This window comes from Sciurus vulgaris, assembly GCF_902686455.1.
Source record: "Sciurus vulgaris genome assembly, chromosome: 4".
Lineage (NCBI taxonomy): Eukaryota > Metazoa > Chordata > Mammalia > Rodentia > Sciuridae > Sciurus > Sciurus vulgaris.
This window is the reverse complement of record NC_136464.1, coordinates 57,682,184-57,696,081: the sequence shown is the minus strand read 5'-3', so window position 1 is coordinate 57,696,081 and position 13,898 is coordinate 57,682,184. Positions and strand designations below refer to the sequence as shown.

Below are 13,898 nucleotides of genomic sequence, written 5' to 3'. Positions count from 1 at the left end.
TGAGTGACGGCTGACCAAGCCCCGGCCTATGTTCTTGGTGTTCCCTTCAGGTATATCCTGACCCCCTCCAGACTGTGTGCCAGGGAACCCTAGAGACCTCAAGATGATAATTGGATGGGTCCAGGGCTAGTAGGTTTGAGAAACAGAGTACATTTATCCACCTTTTAGAGATTTACAGTATTTATTAGCATGTTAAAAAAACAGCCTAATTTGCTTTGGTTAACTCATTTTTTTAGTCAGCTTTACATCACTGTGTCCAAAATACTTGATAAGGACAACTTAGAGGAGGGAAAGTTTATTTGGGGCTCAAGGATTCCGAGGTCTCGGTCCTCGGACAGACAGTGACTCCAGTGCTCTTGTCCCAATGAGGCAGCACATCATGGGGGAGGGGCCCAGCAGAGGAGAGCTGCTCAGCTCATGGGGGTCAGGAAGCAGGGAGAGAGGGAGGGAGGGAGGGAGAGAGAAGGGTCCTCAGGGTAGGTGCACTCTTTGCCCCCCCCCCCCATGACCCTCCTCCTCCAGCCACGCTGCACCTGCCTGCATTACCTCCTTGTCAGTCCATTCAAACTAGGACAGACTGATCAGATCACAGCTCCATGATCCAATCGTTTTACCTCTGAATATTCCTGCATTAGCAGGAGCTTTTTGGGGACACTTCATTTCTAAACCATAATACTCATTATTTTCTAAATGTCTTCGGTGCCCCAAACCCCACCCTCACATATATTCAGGGAACATCTGTTAACAGCCAGAAATGTGCCCTGACGAGTTTGAGAAACTCTTGTTTAATAGATGAGATTGGGTAGATTGACTAAGGGCAACCCGATCGCTGGCCAGGCCTCCCCAAAGAAACCCAGAACTCACCGTCTTGACTCTTATTCACAGGCCCGCCTCTGAGAGGGTCATAGGTAGGCTGGATCCCTGTACTCTTGTGGCTGGCTTCTGTGTGCCCCCAGGGTCAGGAGCCTGTGCCTTGTGGGGCCACCTGCATAAAGATGAGGCCAGCTTGCCGCCGTCCTCAGTGCCAGGAGTGCCAGTGCATCCCCACATGAAGGAGTCCTTTCCCCGCCCCCTGTGGTCCTGGGAACCCCGATGGGGCCACTGGCTTTGGAACTGTAGCTCTGGACGGAAAGTGCACATCAGCCATCTCTGTGATTAGAGCAGAAGGCGGCCGCAAGGGGAAGGCGGGTTTTCTGGACATTAGAGTCCGTGCGCTGGGATTTGCCCTTGAGTTGTTCTCCTTCAGGAGCCTTTGGTGCAGAGGCCCCTGGGCAGGGAGCTCTCTGTGCAAATCTCCTGGTCTGTGCCTGGGAAGGGAGGCGGGGGAGGGTCGGAGCAGGGCGCTGGCTTGACTTAAGTCATTTGCCAAGTCAGAAAATACCCGCCTTCCTCTTGGTCTGCTTCTACGCTTGGCTCTTTGGTTACCAAGGATCATAAATGCACTTGAGCTTGCTCCAGAAGGCAGGTCTCCATTGTAGTAAAGGTAGTCTCCACAAAACTCCCTACAAGCACCGGTGTTAGAGGTGGTCTCTCTAAAATCAAGACAGTATCACCAGTTCCTGCTTGCCACAGGGCTGGAGTTGAAGACTCCAATTCCAACTGAGAAGTGTTTTTTAAAGAAAAGAAGTTAAAAGCATGAGTAATCAAAAAAGGAATAAAATTGTCATCATTTTCCAATGGTAAATGTCTGTGTGGAAAGTCCCCCCCACCAAAGTCTATAGGGAGGTGAATAATATCTGGAGATAATATAGACAAGTCCATTTCTGTCTATTCACAATCATTAAAATATGTATGTTTTTTGAAATAAGCTTCTCATTTTGCAATAGTTTTAGATTTATGGAAAATCTGCAAAAGTAGTACCGGTAGTACTGCACATTCCTCTTCCATATTCCCCCGTTGTTAACCTCTCAAGCTGCATTAAAGGGTGTATGTATGTGTGTGTAATTTTTAGAAGTACCTTGGACAGTAACGACGAAACTATAAAGTCCCTTTGAATGAATCTACCCAAAGCTATGTATAAGACATGTGCAGATTAAAGATTTGACAGGAAAACATCGGGAAGGGTGTGTAAGCAGCTCGCCCCACGAGCAGCATGTCCCCCAGGCCTCACCTAGTCCTGAGCCTTGGGCGGAAGGAGCTACAGCCCTCCTTGCCCAGAGGCCGGCTGGTCTCTCTGGTGCACTTCCCTCCACACCTGGCACACCAGATCCCAGCCTGTAGTTGTTCCCACTACCAGCAGGTGTTTCTTACGGAGGTGCACCCTCCCCAGCCCTTTCAGTCAGTGGAGGGTCTCAGTCCCATGCTCTGCACACCTGGTGAGTCGGGTTCTGCCTTCAAGCTCCGGTGCTTTGCACTGCCTGACTGATCCTTAACTCACAAGCTCTGGGCTCCAACCTCACAGGAATAAGGAAGGCCTCCACAATGCCAAAGAAATCCTGACCCGCCTGGGAGTAGAGCCGTCTGACGACGACTGTGTTTCGGTTCAGCACGTGTGCACCATTGTCTCCTTTCGCTCTGCCAACCTGGTCGCTGCCACCCTGGGTGCCATCTTGAACCGCCTGCGTGATAACAAGGGGACCCCCAGGCTGCGGACCACAGTTGGTGTGGATGGCTCCCTTTACAAGACGCACCCACAGTGAGTCTGCCTTTTGCTATGATTGATTCTCGGTACCCTTTGGGGCTAAGGCCTTCTCTAGAGATCAGACTTTTGCACCAGTGAATGGTTTTTGTGTTTTTGTTTTTTGCGGACCCAAGGCTTGGTTCTGGGCAAGAGGCTAAACTTGCCCTTTGGGGAGTCTGGCCTCAGTGGGTCCCCACTGGTGTGCAATGTCCCCATTGCCTCTGCATGCCTTTGCCCCCTTTCCTTACCTCTAGCTGCAGGGCCTGGGTGGAGTGTGTCTGTAGCTCATCTGCATTTCATCAGGAGGACCTTCATCCTCCTCGTAGTTTAGGTACTAGGTATGGCACCCATATTCTTGTTTCAGAAACTCCTGATACAGTCCCCCAGATCTTGACTATTCCTTTTTTTCAAGTGGGGAGCTTGTCATCTGAGAGCCAGAGAGATGTAAGTTGTAAGTGGTCCCCACGAGTGCTTGCTGCCTTCCTGTTATTGACTGCCATGGCCAGTCCTGACCCCTGCAGCTGACCTTAGCTTCCAAAGCCTGCTAGGCCAGTAAGAACATGACTTGAACTGGGTGCAGTGGTGCACGCCTGTAATCCCAGTGACTGCGGAGGCAGAGGCAGGAGGATTCCAAGTTCAAAGCCAGCCTTAGTAACTTAGCAAGGCCCAAAACACCTCAGTAAGACAAGTCTCAAAATTAAAAAATAAATAAATAAAAAGGGCTGGGGATGTGGCTCAGTGGTTAAGCACCCCTGGGTTCGATCCCTGGTCTCAAAGGCAAATTTTAAGTATTCGTTTGAAAAGTTTTAATAACAACTACCTGTGGCATTGCTTTTATGTACGGGACCTCGGATGGTTTCCTGCTGTGCATATATTTCACAAAAAGTGGCCTCTCAGATATTGTGCCTTCACAGTGCCGTTGACAGTTCTGTGAACGTGGATTTGAGTTGGAATAGTTCTGTTGCCAAGGGGCGAGGGTTTGAGCTAGTTAGATCATGTCAGCCAGGTTCATAATTTTGTAATTTTTTATACTTTTGAAGTATTTGTAAAATTCTTGGTAACAAAATAAACCTTTTTTTCTTTGGAGTTTCCTTTCCTTTTCTTCCTTCCTTAATTTCCTTCTTCTCCTTGAAAGATGGGGCTCACTGTGTTGCTCAGGCTGGCCCTAAACCCCTGGGCTCAAGTGATCCTTCCTGTCTCGATCTTGAGTAGCTGGGATTACAGGCACACACCAGCACACCCAGGTTTTCTTTGGAATTTCTTGGCTAATTTTTAGATAAGAGGCTGGGCATGGTGGTGCATGCCTGTAATCCCAGTGGCTTGGGAGGCCGAGGAAGGAGGATCACAAGTTCAAAGCCAGCCTCGGCAATTTAGCAAGACCCTGTTTCAAAATAAAATGGGCTGGGGATGTGGCTTACTGGTTAAGTGCCCGAGTTCAATCCCTAGTACCAAAAAATAATTTTTTTTTGGACAAGAAAGCCTAAGGATTTGCAACATCACCTTATTTTTTAATGTGCTAAAATGTATATAACATCAAATATATCATTTAACTCTTTTGAAACACACAGTATGGTCTTGGTGAGTTCATTCTTACTGTGTTACTATCACCATGAGCTGTATCCAGAAACCTTTTTTCATTTGCAACTTCACATTTTAAATGATGACTTTAATTAGATTTTTGCACCATTTCTCATTTCAGAAGTAATATTTACTCAGGGTGGAAATTTGAGATAGTTCAAAAAGTTGCAGTAAAGAATAGAAGTCCTTCTTCTTCTCATCTCTTGGAGTTGACTACTGTTAATATTTTGGGAAACCATTTTTCCTGTTCCCTTTGGCAGGCAGCCTCCACACTGCAGACCACAATTTCTGTGTTTTATGCTGGCCTGTCTCAAGGTCTTTTCTAGTGGCTAAGGATGTCCAGGATTTGGGAGTGGGGGTGGAGGGAAAGAAAGAGCCCATGTGAAAAGGAAAAACAAGAGCGATTATTTATTGAGTCCTTCCTCAGCGCCAGTTACTAATGTAAGCATGTTAATGACCTTATTCAGTTTCCATCACACCACTTTCACACAGACACTGATCCTTATTTACTCCAAGGTTAAGTAACTAGCTCAAGGTCACTTGATGTAGACACGGTAACGCTTACCTGTGTTTTCAGACCTGACTGAAGCACAGTGCTTCTGACTACTAAGATGGTCTCCTTAACATGGTGGAGGACAAAATTTCTGGACTTTGAATTTTTTTATATTCATTACTCATAAAATAATGAGGATCTTTTTATGGGGGATCGTGGGCAATTTTGTGTTTCCTTTTTACCTTTGTGTTTTGCTCTTCTTGTACAGGTGGTTGAACCCAGGGCATAGCACATGCGAGGCAAGTGCTGAGCTACAGTCCTGATCCTTTTTATTTTTTATTTTGAGAGCGGGTCTGGCCAAGATGCTGAGGCCAGCCTTGAACTTGCAATCCACCTGCCTCAGCCTCCCAAGCATCTGACATTAAAGATGGGCACCACTGTACCTGGCTAGTTTTCCTGTTTACTTGTCTGCATTCGCTGCTTTTTCTACAATGGATGTATAGGACCTGTGTAATGAAAGAAAGCAAGTGTAGAAACGGAACTAAAGTGTGTGAGGTTCCTGGCAGGTGGCTCGGTCTAGCACATGCACCCCACTTTCTCCCCCAGGTATTCTCGGCGTTTCCACAAGACCCTGAGGCGCCTGGTGCCTGACTCCGATGTTCGTTTCCTCCTCTCGGAGAGTGGCAGTGGCAAGGGGGCCGCCATGGTGACCGCAGTGGCCTACCGCTTGGCTGAGCAGCACCGGCAGATAGAGGAGACCCTCGCCCACTTTCGCCTCACCAAGGAGATGCTGCTGGAGGTGAAGAAGAGGATGCGGACCGAGATGGAGATGGGGCTGAGGAAACAGACCAACGACAAGGCTATGGTCAAGATGCTCCCCTCCTTTGTCCGGAGCACACCAGACGGGACCGGTGAGGGCCTGTTGGGACTGCCATGCCCTCCTGGTCTTGACAGTGACCCCATCAGAGCAGAGCTGGGAGGGGGAGGGGGCTGGATCATGCATCTGCACTAATGATGCATCATTTGGCCAAAGCAGGAAGCTCATTCCCACCTGTTCTCCATTTTTACCACTGACTTGTCCTGTGTGTGTGTCTCAGGGCGGCTAAGTGCCTCTGGTCCAGCCTCTCTGTCTAGCACTGTCTTTCAAACCATGTTAGAACTAGAGAGTGGGTTTCGTAGTAGAAGGCAGAGATTGTTGCAGGTTCTCTCACAAACCTGGCAAAGCAGTAGCAGAATTAACACACAGTGCTGCCTTGTCAGTCCTGGAAGAGTGCGTGTGAAGGAGACAGGGGCCTGGGGCTCTTTACGCCTCAGCAGATTGAAGAACACCATCCAAGGCCCAATGCCACCTCCATGGTTTGTATTGGAGCTGAGCTCTGTGTAGAGTCTGAAGAACTTTGGGGTAGATCCTCAGGATAATGTATGTTTGTGATGTGAATACATCTTCTGTTTAAGTCATTTATTGTTGCATTAGAAACCACCTTCAAACTTGGTGGCATAAACGAGCAAGCATTTATTGTTGCTCACGAGTCTGTGTGTCAGCTGGATGGTTCTGCTCCTGTGGATCAGGCTTGGCTGATCTCTGCTGAACTCATTCCTGAGCTGCAGTCAGCTGGATGGTCAGCTGGGAGGATGATCTCTGCTGGGGTGCAGGGTGCTTGGCTGTGGGTGTCATCTTCCAGTGGATGGGCTTGGGTTCTTCAGTGGTAACAGCAGGGTCTACCTGGGGACAGGGAAGGACTTCAGAGCCTCTTGGAGACTGAAATCAGGACCTGGCTCAGTAGCGATTCTGCCATATTCTGTCGGACCATGGCCCAAGGGGAGGAGAAACATGCTCCCATCTGTTGGTGGGAAGGATAGTGGCTATTTTTATATGCATTCCACTCATTGACATGAATTATTAATTTCTTAAAAATATTTTTTAGTTGTTGATGGACCTTTATTTTATTCATTTATTTATATGGGGTGCTGAGATTCGAACCCAGTGCCTCACACATGCGAGGCAAGCGCTCTACCACAGAGCTACAACCTCAGCCCCGAATTATTAATTTTTGTATGAGGTTCCCTAAAATCAGGACATCGTTGCCAGTCTTTTTAGTAAGCCTTGTGAAGTTTGTTTATTTGGACAGGCGGTTCACTCTTGGGGCCTTTTGTCCTTGCAATGTGACTCAGTGGATGTGGGCAGTGATTTGGTGTCTACTCTACCTTTGAGCCTGCGCTGTGTACTGAAGGGGTAGCTCCAGCTTCTCTCTTGTGAGCAGCACGGAGACCCCCCCTCTTGCAAGTCTGGAGTCCAGGGCTGGCCAGCTGCCCAGAGGCACGTAGCTATTTGTGGCATCCTTTGTGTTCTTTACTCTAACAGAACATGGCGACTTCTTGGCCCTGGATCTTGGAGGAACGAATTTCCGTGTCCTGCTAGTGAAAATCCGTAGTGGGAAAAAGAGAACAGTGGAAATGCACAATAAAATCTATGCCATTCCCATTGAGATCATGCAGGGCACTGGGGAAGAGGTGAGTCGGTTCTGCCTTTTCACGCCTGTAGTGTGTGAGCATTACCCATGTGCCTGGAGGCATCCGTGGTCACGTGGTGACCAGCAGCTGCGGGGGGAGTGCCCCCAGGTGTGCATTTTTTCCCTTGTGGCCCCAAAGCATTGGTATTTTCAGCCTTACCTACCTTGCCTACAGCGTTCTGGTGGCTAGAAGATCCTGGAGAAAGGGGCTTGCTCTGCATATGTCGGAGTGTGTGTGTGTGTGTGTGTGTGTGTGTGTGTGTGTATGTGTGTGTGTGTGCGCATGCGTGCTGAAAGTATGAAACCAGAGAGAACCTGGTGATCCCTTCTTGTCTCCTAAAGCTGTTTGACCACATCGTCTCCTGCATCTCTGACTTCCTGGACTACATGGGGATCAAAGGCCCCCGAATGCCTCTTGGCTTCACCTTCTCATTTCCCTGCAAGCAGACGAGTCTGGATGCGGTGAGTCTCTTCCCTTGGAACAGTGAAGACACCCCTGTGACCCAGTGTGCCGGCCCTGGAGGCCGCCTGCAGGTTCACTGTCACCCCTCCGTGTCTGGTCCTGGCTTCCATGGCACAGAGAGTTCACCCACTCCAAAGCATCCTAAGCCCTTCGCTCCTCCTCTTTCATTATCAGAAGCAGTCCCCTCTTCTGGGAAGCCTGTGGGGCCTCCAGGCACCAAGAACCTCACCCTCTTTGCATTCCCTGGAATGTCACCTGATGGTTGCACTTTTTTACGTGCTTGTTAGTAGCCCTGTCTTTCTTCTCGGCTAGTAGTGGGTCCCCTGAGCAAGAACACGTGTGCCTGTGCACCCTGGCAGGGCGTCCTGTCAGAGGAGGGGCTTGATCCACGCTCGTTTGGTAAATGACATGAAACAGGGCCCTGGAGGGGTTGAGTACAGGCTCAGGACTCAGCTGTGAGCACAGAGCTGAGGGTGACAGCTTCTGTCCTCAGCAGCTCCCTGCCATGAGGAATCGGCCTTTCCACCAACATCCAGCACCTGTGTAGGGAGGGCTGGGGTGGCATGGCTGGGTACCTGCCACAGGGAGTGGGCTGTGCCCTCACCAGGCAAGACGTTGCCTGTTTCTTGGAAGAGCTGTTATTCTCTTGTAATTCAAACATGTCAGGCATTGCAAGTAGGGGTGTGGCCAGGGAGGGGGCTTCGGGCCAGGCTTTAAGGCATGATTGGCAGCGCTGGGAGGACCAGGGAGGGTGATATCACACTGTCATGTGCGGGACTTTGGTGCTGGCTCCTCTTAATTTAGAGCTCAGCAGTTGGATCTATATAATGTGTTTTGTCATTGTTGTTTTTCAGTTTTTAAGATCTGATGATTTTTTTCCAAGCAGTTTGCTCATACTACCACCTTGTGTTCCTCACAGTGGCTTTGCCTCTGTGGCACTTTCTTTTCCCCCAGCAAGTGTTTAACTTCCACCCAAGGAAACCTGAAGTTTACTAGGTAGTAACAGGAGTTACTAAAATTTTGCATTCATTCAGTTAGGTAGTCAGTAAATTCTTCAGGGGAACTACTTGGTCATGTCAGTGGCAGCTACAGGCTAAGAAGCCATGTAAAAGTGTCCAGTATTGCCATTTTCCTTTTTTCTTTCTTTCTTTCTTTTTTTTTTTTTTTTCTCTTTTTGTGTGATACTGAGGATTGGACCTAGGGCCTCATGTGCTACATCCCCAACCCTAGTATTGCCATTTCCCTAGGGACTTGGACTTAGCCATTAACTTCATATGCTTCAGTTTCTCCAACTGCAAAGAGGGAATTTTAAAGCTGACAGCACAGTGGTGCATGCCTGTAATCCTTGTGGCTTGGGAGGTTGAGGCAGGAGGATCATGAGTTCAAAGCCAGCCTCGGCAACTTATCAAGGCTGAAGTATTCCAGCAAGACCTTGTCTCTAAATAAAATATAAAAAAGGACTGGAGGTGTGGCACCCCTGGGTTCAGTCCCTGTGCGGGCAGTAGAGAGGGGCCTAGCCTGCAGGGGAAGGGACATTCTCTTGGCTTGGGACTCCAACGCTTGGACACTGTCTGGATGGACGTCCTCAGCATTTGTTGACCTGGGAGGGAGGGTGTGAAATTTTGCCTTCTACTCAGAAAGGTAAGTCACCCAGCCATCTTCCTGGTGCCTCTCAATTTCAGGGAATCCTGATCACCTGGACAAAGGGTTTTAAGGCAACTGACTGCGTGGGTCACAACGTAGCTACTTTACTAAGGGATGCGATAAAAAGGAGAGAGGTAACTATTAAAAGAATGTTTTCAAAACTCTTTTACTTTTTGTGGGATGGATAGATATAAAAATTGTACTTGCTTAGTGTAAAGAATTTGAACAATACAGAAGTCTGGGACCTGGGTAATATAAGTTCCCCATTTCCTCATTCAACTGCTAGCATCAAAACCAGGGTCATTAGTTTTGTGTTATTTTTAAAGAAAGGTAAACTCAGGACTGTCATAAACAGCTGTCTTCAGCGGGGCACAGCCTGGGACTCTGGCTAGGCCTTGGTGTTCTATTGAACTCAATTTCCCAGAGTACAAGCATCGGGCACAGCCACCCTGTTGGCCTGACAGATGTAGACAGAGTGATCCATAATCCCGTCAGAACTCAGAGCATGGTCATGGACTGGCCCTGCCCTGACGGCACCTTTCTAGAACAGAGCCCGCAGTTTTCCAGTTGCTATGCAGCGGAGTGAACCTGCAGTGTCCCTTTTCTTTTTCAAAGGAATTCGACCTGGATGTGGTGGCCATGGTCAACGACACCGTGGGCACCATGATGACCTGTGCCTACGAGGAGCCCACCTGTGAGGTTGGACTTATTGTAGGTGGGTGCCTTGGGAAGCGTCTCCTGGGGAAGGGAGAGCTGGCTTCTCCTTTTTTCCAGCACCTGGACCCAGCAGCTCAGTTTGGGACAGTCTGTCTGTACCGTCTCTTTACCACCTTCAGAGTTCTCTGGAGGGCTTTCCCTCCCCAGGACCCCACAGTGCTGCACGCAGATTGTGATAGACCATTAAGAACTGGGCTTTCCAGGAGGGAGGGTGCAAAGGCCCTGTGGCTTGGGTGGACAGGGTGGGGTACCTGGCGCTGCCTGGCCAGCCGGGCAACACGGTTGGGTTATATAGAGGGCTCCTGGTAGATTGCAGTGGGACCACTTTTTCTCCTGACCATGCATAGAGCTGGAAAAGGCCAGAGTGGTTTCAGGTGCCATTTTGCTTTCAGCAGCCATTGTTTGTGAGGTCCTGGTCACTAGGGGGGTTACAGAGTGGTTATGTGTTGGTTCTGCAGTCTATTCCCTTATATTTCAAACAGGTTAGGGGCTTGGGCCTCAGGAGCTTAGATTTGGGCAGTGAGGAGACAATTTGTCTAGTTGATCCCCTTCCTAGTGTGAGAGGATGCTGGGAAGAAGCCCCTCAGAGCCAGCATCTGCAGACTCAACAGGGAAGACTGTCACTCTGCCTTGGGGACCATTTGCAGAGTGCCTGGAGATGACTCCAACAGGCCCCTCTCCTGGTGCCAGGAAGACCTTTTTATTTGTTAAGCCACTTTTGGCTTCTGTTGAGAAAACCAGGAAGCAGCCCCAGGAAAGGTCGGCTGGGGCCTGGCATCTCTTCTTTCTTTAGCAAAGCTCCCTCCACCCAGCACTTCCCTCTCTTTGCCTGGGGCTGGGCTTAGGTAGGACCGCAGAGCTAGGGTGACACAGCACATTCTCCTCTTGCAGGCCAGGCCTCACTTCCTGCCCCAGAGATTGGCCCATCAGTTCAGGACAGCTTGGTTAGGGTGTTCCTGGCTCCAGGCTCCAGCCAATTTCTTTTCCATCAAATGATAATTGATGGCTTTGCTTAGAACTCCCTTAGGCAGGAGGGGTGGTGGACATGTTTCGGCTTTCTTTACATCTCCTCCCCTTCCATTTCTTGGGCTTTTTTTTTTTTTTTTTTTTTTTTTAAATACTTTTAGTTGAAGATGGACACAATTCCTTTATTTTTATTTATTTATTTTTATGTGGTGCTGAGGATTGAACCCAGTGCCTTACACGTGCTAAGCAAGTGCTCTACCACTCAGCCCCAGCCCCAGCCCTCTTCTTTCTGTTTTATACTGAGAAGCTGAGAAAATTAAAGAAAAAAAGAAGCATAAAGAATTGAATAACACCAAGAGTCTGCAAATGCCACTTGAGTTTCTTCAGAGGGGATATAAAATGATCTGGTGCTTTTGGTTTGGCCAAGGGGCATATCCTTGAATCACTCCAGTGATGTTCAGAATTCACGTATGTCCCACCTGGGTGGTCTTCAGGGCCTCGTTACTGAAAGTGTGGTCAGTGGACCTATAGCATCCATACCACTTAAGAGGAGCTGGTTAGAAATGCAGAGCCCTGGGCCCACCCCAGGCCTCCCAAGTCAGGTCTGCATCATCACCGATTCCCAGGTGATTCAGGTACATATTGAAATATCTGTGGGAAGGACTTCTTGGTTGGTTGGTTTTAAAATTTTCAGTCCAGTGACTGTTACCAAAAGCTCTGTCCTTATTCCCGATGCCAATCCAATAATGAGGATGTGGTTCTGAGAAAAAGGAAAAAGAAGGTTTATTGCTTTGCTAGCAGAGGAGAAGCACAGCATACCCCTGTCCCAGAGGCTGGGAGAACGGGTTTTATAAAGTGGTGATTCAAAGGCTACATTCCATGTGTCCTCTGTCAGAGTGGTTAATTTGGGAGATAGTAATTTCTGAGATCTTCTGGTACCATCCTCAAAGTCTGAATTACTTCATTCCTGTGGTGGGTGTGTGCTCAAGGTCAGGTAACTCTGTCTAGGATGGGGAAGAAGGGTAATCCTGTTTCTCCTCAGATTAGGGGTTGGGAGAGATTAGGGAGGAGCATGGAGAGAGGGAGAGAAAGAAACATGTCCATTTAAAAAATAAGTTGCAATGGCAGAGCAGCAAGGGCTATATTCTAAGCATAAAGTGGACCACTGTTACAGTTCCCCACTATTAATTTCTGCATTCCATTTCTATGAAAAATGGGTGATGACATTTCCAAGCTACTTCCTGCTGAGAGAGGGTAAATTTGGGGGCAGTGACCCAAATTCTTATCAGATGGGGCATGGACAGTTCAGGGTATTCAGCATCTGGGCAGTTGATGGGTAACTGGATAAGGCATACGTGGGACAGGGAATGATGCTAAGATAACAGTAAACAAGACAGCAAAGAATTACTCCAACAATGAGCACCAAAGCAATTAGTATTTCAGCCAGTCTCTGAAAACCATGAAAACAGTAACTCATAATTATATCAGTGAAAAACAGATCAAATTAATCTATGTAGGAAGTTAGGAAGATGTGTAGGGTCTAGGAGGTCAGGCTCAATTTGACTTAGGACAAACTTGTGACTCTGGAGTCCTTTGTGATCATTCTTATTAAGCACCCCCACAAGAACCCTTCCCCTATAGTTTCCCGTTTTACTTTTGGTAGGGTTGACACTAGTGTACATCTTAAGTTTCATTTTAAAATCCATTGGTTTTCCACATAGGACTGTACTTCGGCTATACTCTCCTGCCAGGTGTTTAAGACCAAGTTGGTCAAAACCAACCTTGTTTCTCTCTACTGTTAAGAATCAGTTGATTCCTCAGAGATCGCTCTTGGGGATGTGTGTGAAGCCTCTTAGCTCCTTTAGCTTTTCTCTACCACTGGTGCCATCTGCTAGGATGGGTCAGAGTCCTGCTGACCATAAATGGTTTCTCTTGGAAGCATCAGGGACATTTCCCTCTCCAGTGACCCTCCTTTTTGCAGAATGCACACTGGTTGGCTCCTTTTCTCCAGGGTCCTCTCCATCTCCCTGATCAACAGATTGGGTGACTCAGCAGAGTTGCAGGGCTCAGAGAGGGCTCCCATCATTCCCCGGGTCCTGACTTACCTCAGAGGGCAAGGGCCACAATATTGGCTGATTTTTCAGTGACCCTTTTACTTCCTTGACTCTGGTCTCCAAGTTTTGGTTTTAAGCAATCCAGCAGGCCAGTTTCGCCAGTCTTCAAGTGGGAGTAACAGGTTATAACTTCAACATCTATAATTTCACAGGTACCCCTTTGATTTAATTGGAGTCAGTATTAATACTGGAAGTCGGTATTATATCCTATCTGCCCTGATGGCTAATTGTCTCCAATTCACGTTGTTTTGATAGAAGCAGTATTTCTGCAAAACACTGAAAGGCAACAGTTATAAAGTTTTATAAGGAGAATGCAAAACAAATAGTACCTTTGATGTCTGCTCAGCCTCTAAAAAGACCCATCTATTTGTCAACTCAATTTCATACAAGTTTTACTTTTTAAAAATTCTTACAAACCTAAATACCTTTTAAAATTCACCCAAACCTTTTCTTAAATTTTGTATTGTATCCCTGGTTCACCTTGAGATCACAGTAATCTTTACAACAACAACAACAACAAAAATTCATCTTTTTTGAACACAACTTTATTTTTATTTTAATTTTTTTAACTTTTGGAAGAGGAATTTATTTGGGAAATAAATAACAATAGCAATAACAATGAACAAGAGAAAGCAATTCAACAAAGTCGTAAGCGTTTGAGGCCCTTTTCTAATTTCTAATTAATGTCTTTAAAATTCAAAGATGTTTTCCATTACCACATCTGAATTATTTTTTAATTAACACAAATTAATTGTGTATGCTAGTGATATTTCTGCACATACATACAGCATGG

At 47.4% G+C, this 13,898-nt stretch overlaps 1 protein-coding gene across 1 annotated transcript in view; it reads left to right on the top strand.

The window, feature by feature from the left end:
• The window catches only part of HK1 (hexokinase 1), a 74,201-nt gene that overhangs the window by 48,606 nt on the left and 11,697 nt on the right, over window positions 1-13,898 (top strand). Inside the window, exons 9-14 of the mRNA XM_079135775.1 lie at window positions 2,402-2,635; window positions 5,298-5,602; window positions 7,054-7,202; window positions 7,544-7,663; window positions 9,347-9,442; window positions 9,924-10,023. Of these exons, the coding sequence (XP_078991901.1) occupies window positions 2,402-2,635; window positions 5,298-5,602; window positions 7,054-7,202; window positions 7,544-7,663; window positions 9,347-9,442; window positions 9,924-10,023 (1,004 nt within the window). The remainder of the gene's footprint in view (window positions 1-2,401; window positions 2,636-5,297; window positions 5,603-7,053; window positions 7,203-7,543; window positions 7,664-9,346; window positions 9,443-9,923; window positions 10,024-13,898) is intronic.